Source organism: Echinops telfairi, unplaced genomic scaffold (genome assembly GCF_000313985.2).
Source record: "Echinops telfairi isolate 266 unplaced genomic scaffold, ASM31398v2 ScPeMD7_18;HRSCAF=68, whole genome shotgun sequence".
In the NCBI taxonomy this organism is placed as follows: domain Eukaryota; kingdom Metazoa; phylum Chordata; class Mammalia; order Afrosoricida; family Tenrecidae; genus Echinops; species Echinops telfairi.
This window is the reverse complement of record NW_022103915.1, coordinates 95,459,317-95,470,856: the sequence shown is the minus strand read 5'-3', so window position 1 is coordinate 95,470,856 and position 11,540 is coordinate 95,459,317. Positions and strand designations below refer to the sequence as shown.

The 11,540-nt window shown below is 45.9% G+C and overlaps 1 protein-coding gene across 1 annotated transcript in view; it reads left to right on the top strand.

The window, feature by feature from the left end:
• The window catches only part of RASGRP1 (RAS guanyl releasing protein 1), a 70,405-nt gene extending 58,865 nt beyond the window's left edge, over positions 1–11,540 (top strand). Inside the window, exons 12-17 of the mRNA XM_004712693.4 lie at positions 311–420; positions 1,178–1,322; positions 2,322–2,358; positions 3,028–3,180; positions 5,090–5,475; positions 9,024–11,540. Of these exons, the coding sequence (XP_004712750.1) occupies positions 311–420; positions 1,178–1,322; positions 2,322–2,358; positions 3,028–3,180; positions 5,090–5,475; positions 9,024–9,161 (969 nt within the window). The 3' untranslated portion in view covers positions 9,162–11,540. The remainder of the gene's footprint in view (positions 1–310; positions 421–1,177; positions 1,323–2,321; positions 2,359–3,027; positions 3,181–5,089; positions 5,476–9,023) is intronic.

Genomic DNA, 11,540 nt, shown 5'->3' with positions numbered 1-11,540 from the left:
TGGGCAGTGCTTTTCCCAACGTCACGGCAGAGCGATCCGAGCTGAGCAATGAGACGGGCCGGGTGGAAGGGGTGCAGTGGCCAGAGGCGATGGCAGAACGTCAAGCTAATGGAACTGCAAGCCCACGGCTACCCCCCAGCTGCTGGTCCCAGCAATGGCCTGGGATTTGCTGCAGCCTCAGGGCATGCTTCCTGGTCCCCTCATCCAGGCTGAGGCTTTCGTCTGGCCGCCCCAGCCCCCTTGGTCTGCTGGCTAATGGCAGACGATTGGTTTTGCCAAGGGAGTCACCAGAGAAACTCCGTTTTCACAGTCTGTCTTCAAGAACTATGATCTCGACCAAGATGGCTACATCTCTCAGGAAGAGTTTGAAAAGATTGCTGCGAGTTTCCCCTTTTCCTTCTGTGTGATGGACAAAGACAGGTAAGAGAGGGTCTGTGTACACAGGTGTGTGGTTCTGAGCCCTCATTAGTGAGAGGAGGTGTATAGCTGTGTCACCAGAAGAATTTTTAAATCAGTTTTAGGGGTGGGTCACTGGACTAATTTGTAAACCCAGGGGTGGTACTGCCACAGTTCCTTACTGAATCCTGGAGCTAAGAGAGCTCAACTAAATCCCTCTGCCTTTAGCTTGGACCACAAGGGAGCACTTCAGAAATGTACACCCTCTTAAACACCCCAGAACTGAAGAGTCCAGTCATCTGTCCACTTAAGAATAGTCAGCCGTGAACAAGAGGAATTTGTCTTCCTGCAGCTTATGGCAAACCACACCTATTAATGCTTTGTTCAGTGACTTTCTCCAAGGCTACCTAAAGCCTACCCTAGTTCTCTATAAGAAACCACATGGATGGTTGGTGGGCTCCAGATATGGCCTGCCCAGAGTTGGAAACAAGTATAAAATGTGAATCCAGAACTCCTCCTGTATACATTTTCCATTTCTTCAAGTCGTATGCATAGTTATCAAAATAGTTAGGCAACACTGGTTTAGCCAAAGACCAACTCCGAACATGAGTACTGCCATCTCACTTGTCACATACCAGTCATGTATCCTTAAGAGAAGAGCTCAAGGAAGTGACGCTTAGGTTATCATTCCCACTGTATCACCACCAGAGGACAAGGAGAAAGGTCAGCCCCCCCCAGCCCCCCCTGGGCTCACACACTTGCCTCTGCCGTTTCCTGGCAGGGAGGGTCTCATCAGCAGGGACGAGATCACAGCCTACTTCATGCGGGCCAGCTCCATCTACTCCAAGCTGGGCCTGGGCTTTCCTCACAACTTCCAAGAGACCACCTACCTGAAGCCCACCTTCTGTGACAACTGTGCTGGATTTGTAAGTGTTCTCCATGTGCTTCCAGGATGAAGTTGGAGAGGGAGACAGGGCAGTTCATAGGATAGACAGGCGCAGATCCTGGGACCCTATGCACTCATCCCAGCCGAGTGTCAGCAAACACCTGGGGGGAGAACAGGGGCACTCCTGCTCTGCCACTCCCTCCTGTGTGTTTTCCGCCCTGGTGCGAGGCCTGGGAGGAATTGTATGGAAATGTCTGATTGGCGGTGGTTTACTTTTTAAGTATTCATATGCTGTTCATCTTTAGAGAAGAGGAATACAGGCATGCCTCAGAGACACTGCACCTTTTGTTCAAGACTATCGTAATAACCGAGTGTCCTTAAAGGGAGCCTCGTGAATGTTTTTTGTTTTCCACTGTATGCAAACGTTTTGCTTATGCTGTACTATCGTTAATTATACAGTAGCATTATGAAAAATTTGAAATAGCTGTGAGAATTACCAAAATGTGACACACAAAACTAAGCACATGCTGTTGGAAAAACGGTGTTGATGGAGACTTGCTGAATGCAGGGCTGCCACAAGTCTTTACCTTACGGAAAACAGTGAATCTCGGTGAACCAAGTATGCCTGTATGACACTTAGTCTATCAAAAATATCCGCCTTTAAAGTGCTGCTGCCCCTTCTCTGCCCCACTCCTGTCCAATAGTTTCCTCCCAAACCTGAGTTCCTGACCTCAGGACTCTCTTTATATTCTTGTTCCTCAGTCCCAAAACCTAGCCCATTTGTTCCACACCTGGAGAAATCCCACATCCTAAGTCCACTGCGGTGAATTCTGCAGAACATTTGACTCTTGTCAGTCCAAACGTTTCCTATTTTCAGTGTAAGGTCAGAAGGGTCAAAGCATAGGAGAAAGAAAAGCTTTACCTCCCACGCGGACGAGGGGTGGAATCAGAAAATAACGAATGAATGTCAGTGTGTAGCTGGACCCTGCGGAGATGGGTGGTGGCAGGCGCATTCTAATGAGTCTTCTTCGTCTCACAGCTCTGGGGAGTGATCAAGCAAGGCTATCGATGCAAAGGTAAGACTCACCTTTGTCTGTGACTTCCAGTCCCCTCATCTATTGGGTCTCCTCAAAAGCATTTGCTCCTCGTTCACTCAGTCCACAAATCCTCAGTAGAACACATAACCTCATCCCTGAGAGGGACTGACAGCGCATAGGAGAGGAATGCAGCTTCCTCTTACAGGATCCACTGGTTCTGGCTGTGGGTTGGCTGGTAGAGAGTTTGCCTTAAGTCACGGGAGGGCGAGTGCCCAAAGAAAGCGACATGACCACATCCGTTACAGAAGGCAGTTTCTAAAGATCCTTGTCGGCTTCTTTCTTATAAGTGGACACATGAGGACATTATTCATCCTTCCTCATAACTGTGACACTTCTGGAGTGAAGACAAGGAGGTGACCTTTCACATGGTCTCCTTAGCATGGGCACTTGGTGCAGATGTCCAACACACTTTCTTTTCCCTCTGAAATAACAAACCGCTGCTTCTGATTCTGGGTCTCACTGATAAGGTTATGCCAAGTTTGTGAAGTCCAGGGTTTAACAAAGTGAGAACATGACTAGGTTGGTTGGGAACGTTGGGCCCCCTGGGTAAAGAAGACAGGATAGGCATGCATGACAAAAGAGCACTGCATGAACTTGGCTTTGAGATCGGGGGAAGAGACAGGCAGAAACTTCCTGTCTTGTCCACAGACTGTGGGATGAACTGCCACAAGCAATGCAAAGATCTGGTGGTGTTCGAGTGCAAGAAGCGGGCGAAGCACCCAACAGCTCCCACAGACAGCAGCTCCGCTGTGGGGCCGACGGCCGGGCTTTGCCCGCTGGGAGCCAAAGATGTGCTCCATGGTAAGTAAGCAGACACTGAACTGAGAAGAGGCATCCTGTTATGTGAAGAGGGAAGGATGACGCTATGGGGAGGAAAGATTAATTCATTATCGGGGCTTCACTTCCAATGGGTAGGCCAGGGCTGACCCGCTGGACAGTTCTGGATTCTCAGCTCTAGAAGTCCTAGAACAGCAGAAGCAAATGAGAAACAAAAGTCAGCACGTTGCTTGAGTACATACAAGTGCAGGAGTCCCTAAGAGGTGCCAACAGTTGAGGCACTCGACTCCTAACTAAAAGGCTGGCTGTTTGAATCCACCCAGCCTCGGGTCAGAAGAAAGGCTCCGTGATTGGTTCCCAACAGGTCGCCGCCTCACACCCCCCAGAGGGCAGCTCTCCTCGGCAGCACAGCTGGTCAGCTCAGCAGCAACTGGCGAGGTGTTCTGGTTTCCACCAAATACAAATCCTGACTTCTGACCGAGACAGATCCCAAAGCAAACATTTAACCAGGCCCCTCTATTCCCATCCCAAACCTGAAACAATGAGACGGAAGATGCACATGCATGCACGTGTGTGCACATTACATGTATCATATTTAACAGATTACAGTATGAAAATAGTATACTCAATGTCAAAGACTCAGGTGCATTTGAAAAGAAGTGTCCCAGTAGCCCACTGCCTCACCGGGCTCCAGGCCTAGAAGCAGGCCAAGGTGGTTGGGGATTTGAATTGTACAGAACCAGAGACCAAAATGCCTACAGTACAGGTGACAGAGACTTGCCCAGATAATGAAGGCTTCTAGCATTAGAACTGTTAGAAGGGTGAGTCCCCAAAGAAAGTGGAGTAATCACATCCAGAACAGAAGACCAACAGCTTCTGAAGGTCCCTGAGGACATTAGTCATCCTGCCTCCATCACTGTGAAACGTCCTGTGATGAGTTAGAGAACTCTAGTTACCGGCCCGTCTTTTCAGTCATACAGATCTTGGCTCGTCTTAGCTAAAAAACGTAATAATAAAAAAATATACATAAAACATTTCAATAGAAATATATACTTCTGTAAAAGTACTTTCACTTATATAATAACTTCCTTTTCCAAACCCTGGCATATATTTTCACCCCACTTCTCTGAAGCCTAAACAGAATTCAAAATGTATGCTTATTAGTCAATGGTGAATGGAGCCTAATGATTTTTTCAAAGAGCTCAGAATTACTGCAGAGGCTGCAAAGCAGTGCACTGAGATGATCCGCAGCCTACCTCAAAGCCTGCCATCCACCTCAAATCCTCTCCTACTTTCCCAAGAAATTACTTCTTAATGGTTAACATTACCAGACTGGGTCCTGGGGGAGTTGGGGGGCAGGGGACGGGAAGTGTTGGTTAAAAACAAAAACACAAAACGGAGAATGACTCCTCAGCCCTTTCCCATTAGCATCAAACAAGGGCAGCAACTTTGCAGCACCTTCTCAACACTAGGATGTTTCCCTCGGTTAGTTAAGCCAGGCCTCCCTGGACCAGCAGGTAGAGGAGCCCTCCAAAGTTCCGACCAGCGGGACGGAGACTGAGGTATGGAGAGCTCCCAGTCAGTAATACCCACACAAGTATTTATGGGGCGTTTCTGTCTACACTGACCTTTATCCCTTTATTCAGGGAACTCCCGATTGAGGCCAGGGGTTCAGGTTACCTACAGAAACCACCTTTGTGCGAAATAACGATGCTCTTTCCTCAGGGTGGCTGCATTAACCATGATGCCAATGGCCATGGCTTGGCCAGCAAAGCTCGTGGAGTTCAGCCCTCATTCATTCCCTAAATTGGTGGCTGCAAATGGTCCCATTGGGTTCTGCTCAACTCCTATAGCAGTAAGGTTTCACTTGAGACTAATGGGTTAACTCAGCCCTTTCAGGCTAGAGTACTAACTTGGTGTGCATTTTCTGCAGGGCCTGAAGAGGGACCTTTTATGTTTCCCAATGGGGAGGCTGTGGAACACGGTGAGGAAAGTAAAGTCCGGACCATCATGCTGATGGGTGTGTCCTCACAGAAGATTTCTGTTCGCTTGAAGAGGACTGTCACCCACAAGGCCACCCAGACTGAGCCACTGCCCTGGAGTGGCAGGGACGGTCCTCCGGGTCCTCTTGTTCTGTCCTCCCCAAGGAAGACAGCCCAGGATCCGCTGTACCTGCTTCCCAGCCCCACGTCACCGTGCCCCAGCCCAGGCTTAATCCGAAAACGGGCCTTTGTCAAGTGGGAGAACAAAGAATCCTTCATCAAGTCCAAGGAGGAACTCCGTCATCTCAGACTCCCAAGCTACCAAGAACTGGAACAGGTCTGTCCCTTTCCCTTTCAGCCTCTCACTCACACCGAGCCCGCGACCCAGAGCTGAGAGGAGGCGAAGTGGGGCGAAGCCAGGGAACCAACCGCACATGAGACAACTGGGACCAGAGTGACGACTACCTGGGTCAACCCAGAGAACAGCAGCAAGCAAATAAAAAAGGAATCCAATCTTGTCTTTTTCACCGAGACCAGTGTGGGTCCCGGTTCTGATTACAGGAGCCAAACAGGATGTACAGGGTTCCCTATTACCTTCTGTGTCAGAGCCAGTAGCCCCGAGTCTGTTCACAGGAGGCCCATTGAGAAAAACCAGTCTCTTTTGATCAGCTTTATTGTGCTATACCAATGCTCATTTCTCCCCCCACCACACCGCATCTAAAACAAATCTGCTCACATCTTTTCACTAAAGGTTACTGTTAAGTAGGTTTTGGTCTGGGATCTTGGCTTGGCCATCTCCCTCCAAAGGGTGGGTGATCTAAGCATCACAATCGAACAATGCAGAAATAGAGTATATTGTAAGCCACCACAGAAAACGTCGCCCTCTTACTAAATGAGGCGAGTGTTTTCTCACACATCAGGAATGTGCTATCACCTACACATATTGGAACAAATCAACAGAAGCAAGCAAATAACATCATAACCTATGACAGCTGTGGCACAACGAACCTTTTTTTTTTAGAAATTAGGCTCACCGTGTCCTAATTATAAGATACATCATAGAGGCATTTGAAAAGGAATCATCAAATTCATTAAGGAAAGCAGAGCAGCAGTTAGGAATGTGCTACAAGCATTTGCGGGAAGGGGAGAGAAGGCAGGGGGAGACAAGAGTGAGAAAAGGGTCTTCAACTAGACCAGCTAGTCAGTGTCGTGAGCCGCCAAGCTGGTTCCAACTCATAGAATGAAACTGCCTGGTCCTGCACCATCCTCACAATTGTTGTTTGTATGAATCCGTCTCATCGGGGGTCTAACTCTTTCTTCGCTGCCCCTCCAATTTACCAAGCATGCTGTCCTTCAGGGACTGAGCTCTCCTGATAACATGTCCAAAGTATGTGAGACAGTCTTGCCATCCTTGCCTTTAAGGAGCATTCTGGCTGTATTTCTTCCAAGGACTGTGTTTGATCATTCGGCAGTCCATGGTAATTTCAATGTTCTTCATCAGTCTCCTTATACACATGGATACCAAGAGACTGGATGCCATGGCTTGGGTCAGGCATGCCTTAGTCCTCAAAGTAAGATCCTTGCTTTTCAACACTTTAAAGAGGTCTTGTACAGAAGATGTACCCAATGCAGTAAGAGTTGTCCAGTTCTCTGGGGTCCGTTATTAATGTTTAGTGCAAAGTTTATTGTCAGGGCTTGTTTCGATAGACCCCTTGTTGCCAGGCAGTAGTTTCTTATCTGCTCTAGGTAGTTTGTGGCAGGAATGCAATGACAGATAATCATTTTATCAGAGGAAAATTCTTAGCCTGCCTTTTCCCCAAAGCATCAAGGTTTGCCCTGCGTTTAGAAGCCTATCAGTATAAACGCGAAAGCAACATCCACCTAGGGAGAATTCCTTAAATAACCCAAGATACAAGACAGAAAGCGACTCCCTAGTCCACAGCCCCAGATCTCCCGACCACACTCCAGGGGTTGGGTCAGAGGAACATCCAAATGAAACGAGGTAATGTACGCCAAGCCCAACTAGATCAAGATTAGGAACAAATGAAAAACAGATTTTCTGGATGAAAGGTACTCTGTGGCTTAGAGTATTTTTAAGAATTGCTTTATGAATCAAGGCAAGTTGGTGGCAAAATGTGGGGCACACACATACATAGCCTCGTTAGTAGAAACACACCCCCCCTCGTTAGGAGTAGAAACCACCAAGGGTGGTTTTGAAGAAAATGAAAGAACCTTGCAAAGTGAGCTCAATAAGAGTTGAAAGGGACAGGTTTGTGTTTTCAATCCCAGATGTTTGGGAGACTGTCCTACTCGGTCATCTATAAAATGCAGGCTTGGGCTCCCTGCTTTCTATAGCTCCTTTTCAAACCTTGGCATTCTGCATGGCTTTCAAAAGGTGCAGTTAGTCCATAACAGCGACTTCTTGAGGCAAGAAACAGGTGGTAGAGTGTGTTCAGGTAACTTAGCCCAGAATAATCTTTACCCAGTAACACCAGTGACTCAGTCCTCTCACCATCTTCTTTCTCAGTCACCTGTGAAAGGGACCCAGGGACCCTATTAATTCATTGTTTATATTTTAGAGGAGCAACAAGGTCCACTTCCCCAGGAGGTGGAACCCTTACCTAGTGACGTGTCTGCCTGTAATCCAACACTCTCATCTCTCACTAACAAGCTAAATTAAAACCAGATTTCAAATAATATGTGATACAGATGAACCTTTTAATACTTTTGCATGTGTATACCTCTGAACCTTCAGAGAGAAAAAGACCCAGCCAAAGCTTAGAGTTGGGTATGCCTGGTTCAAATTGTCTGTTTCTATAGAGGCTGGATGTTGTGAGGATTAAGATGCTCTGTTATCCATCAGCACAGAAACTAGCACAAAGGTGCTTAATAGTCCAGTGAAACCTGAGACCCCAAACTGGATGGGAATGCCTTGTTTTCCTGGGTTTCTCCCTTCGACAAGGGTGCAGTCTTACAATTTTGCTATTGTCCTTTTTTGGCTAGATGATGAGGAGTTCACCTTCTCTGACAGTTGTCTGCTTTACACCGGTTTTGGCTTTCACTGGCTTTACTATATAAGTAGTTGAGTAGTAATTCCGGTTAGAAACGAGACTCACTGCTATCAAGTCTAGCCCAACTTACTGCAACCCTGTGGACAGAGAGGGCCTGGGGGTTTCTCAACTGTAAACCTACAGGTGTGGGAGGCCTCATCTGCCTCCGGCGACCTTGTGCTTAGCGGCCATTATGCCACCAGGACCACTGGGAAAGCGCCTGACACCCCCAAATTAGCCCAACAGCATCTATAGATCCTTTTAGGATATCGGTGTGGTATAATGATATCATTGGAATCGGAGTCAAAAGACTGGAAATTTACTGTTGACTACAGTTAAATACTGTAGCTGTGAATTAGAAAGTAAATCCCAGTTTAGGGGGATGAGGGAAATTTGTATCTTTATCAAAGGGGACATTAGTTTTCAGTGATTTAAGGGTGAAGGACCCTAAATTATATGAGCTGCAAGACGTTACAGAAGACAGCATTCTGAGTCACTGCTCTTGCAGCCCAAACCTTAGGAAAGACCCTGGTTTCTGCCTGATAAATTCATCCCCTGCTATGCAACATCCAAAGGTCTTGTCATTACCCATACTGCCTGGAAATTATTCTGCCTGCTAGCCCCTCACATCTTTGAGATAATAAACTAATTGTTTTTTGCACATGCTCATTGGAAACTACTTTCTATTTAGGGCAAAATCATTGTCTTGAAAATAGTTTTTATTTCTCAACCACAGTGAATAGGAAATGCCAATCAAGTGTAGTATCTCCAATATTGTAACTAACGTGGTATCACTGCTGCTTGATTAACATACGTCATCCTTTCTTCCCCTTAGGAAATAAACACTCTGAAAGCGGATAACGATGCCCTCAAGATCCAACTGAAATACGCACAGAAGAAAATCGAAGCCCTCCAGCTGCAAAGAAGCCGTGATCACGTCATAGCTCAGATGGACCAGGGCGACTGTTCCTAACGCAGACGGCTAAGGAGCACAAAGCGGTAGCAGCGCGTCCCGAGGATCTCGGCTCCTGTGCTGATTGGCACCACATGGAGACCCAGGGAATCTAGACCAGAGACTGACCTGCCCTTAAAAGGCTACTGTGTAAAGGAAAATCCAGTTACCTTTTGACCTAAAAGATTCCTAAGGTGTGACAGTTTTCTTTCAGTCAACTGAATCAAGGAGGAAGAATGCGGTTATGTTTGCCATTCAAACCACCTTCCCCGGCCCGAGGCTGACATCAACAGTGCTGGAGACTCGACTGTAGTTTCCTGACTCCCAAGTGGCCAGCTTCCTTAGAACTAAAATCCCTGGGGAATGAATTTACTTCCTTTTCAGTTTTCCCAAGAATTAAGAGATTTCCTTTGTTCCATCCAGTCAAAGCTTGATTTGGAAAAACACCCATATTCCAAAGGAGATCTACTTCCTCTAAATCCCAGCATTCTTTATGAATCTGGTCCGTTTTTCACTACCTCAGGCCTAATCACTTAGCCTCTCACCCCTCCTTCCTCCACTACACTCATCCATACAGGACAACTACCTGAACTGCTAGAGATGGAGTGACGACTTTTAAACAATGTGGCCACATAGAGTTGGAAGCCCTAGTTTTAGTCCCACAGCCCTAAAGTAACCAAATTGAGTACCTAGAAAACAGCTAACACCGTCACACACGACTGGCTGACTGGCTAACATGAACACAGTGCACACGTCTGCCATCATACATTCAGTACATAGAACCGGGAATTTGGGGCTTTAAAAAAAATCTGTGAAGAGTCAAACTCATATTCCATCTTATCTTTTTCTAAGTGTGCTGTCAAATTTTTCTTTTGAACTGAATTTGTGCTGAAAGCTATTTTAATGATCGATACTTCGAAATAAGCTAACTGAATCAGCGGCATCAGTAACAGTTGACCGCATGTACGTACAACATGTACACAGTGTGTCTAGACTCTATCAGGCATGTTGCCTAGAGTTTGGTTTCTACCTTCATAAAACGTGGACATGACTTTAATAATTTCAGTCATTCACACATGCTCACAAGTAGAAACTTCAGTTTGTTACAAGAACTCTCACAATGTAAATTGTACCAAGCTTGGCAAAACCCCAGTAATAGTCCCGTGCATTATCTGTCGACCAAGATTAAATGATAAACAGGCTCATTTAGCAACTGTCCACAAACTCGCCTGTCAACTTATTTCCCTACAAAAGTTCATCTTTGAGGGGGACGTGTGAGGGTGCCTTCCATGCTCTGGAGTACTTCTTGAGATTCTGACCCAGATTGACTAATTACCATGAATATGGTCTTAAAAACCAAGTTTCAAGTGTAGAACCAGTAGGTCCAAATCTTAATGAGAAGACAGAGTATACATACAGTGTTGCTGACTCGGGGGGAGACAGACCACGGAAGGGTCTCTGATGAAAAGCGCACTTTCTTGTAGACTATGGTAGTTGGTTCTAGGGGCATAAAACTAGCATTTAGTATTAAACCTTTCAAGTGTTTCATTACACTCTATAGAATCGCTAAAACACACCTTTACTATTTTGTAGTTACTTGGTATCATTATAGGGCATGCAAGAGGACAAACACAAGTTTAATGACTTTAAAAATCATTTTCTTGCTTTTCTTTTCTTGGGATACAGACCCAAGAGGGTAGGGCTCAATTTCTTTAAACATGGTCATATAAGCAGTTCAAAAGAAAATCTTTCTTCTTATCTTCCGTTCAAAAGACACCCCCCCTCCAGGTTGTTTTACATGTGCAAGCTTTAAAAATTCAAAAGCATACACTCTTAATTAATCAATTTAGAGTTGTTGGGTGGAAAGGGGGTAGGGAGGGGGGCTTTTGGCATTCCAGAATTTATCCTTCAAATGGATAGGAGGCAGCAATTTCATCCTAAGGTTTTACAACCCAGCAAGGGGCTAGAAATTGTGTGAATACAGGCTGGTTGCACAGAGCTGCATAAGGCTCACAGACCCTATAGAAACAGCTCCTCACGCCGAGGGTGCCATTGTTTGCCTGTCAAGCTGTTACTGGGTACTGTCAAGGAGACTCTGACGCAGTGACTCCATGTGTCAGAGTGGAATGACCCCACAGGCTCATCTCATACGGACTCGAAGTCAGTCAACTATCTGCCAAAGCAAGGTCTAATCTTGTTTTATTACAGCAATTACACTTCTCATTTTCTCTTCTAGTTGTTGATTTACTTTTTACTGACCATCTGTGAATTTGTGTCTAAAGATGTATAATGTAAAAGAATCGCAAGGAAAAAACTGTATAGATTGTAAAGGTTTTTTGATACCTACTGTAAGTTTTCTGTGTAATATTTATATGATAAAAAACATTAGGATCCCTAGAA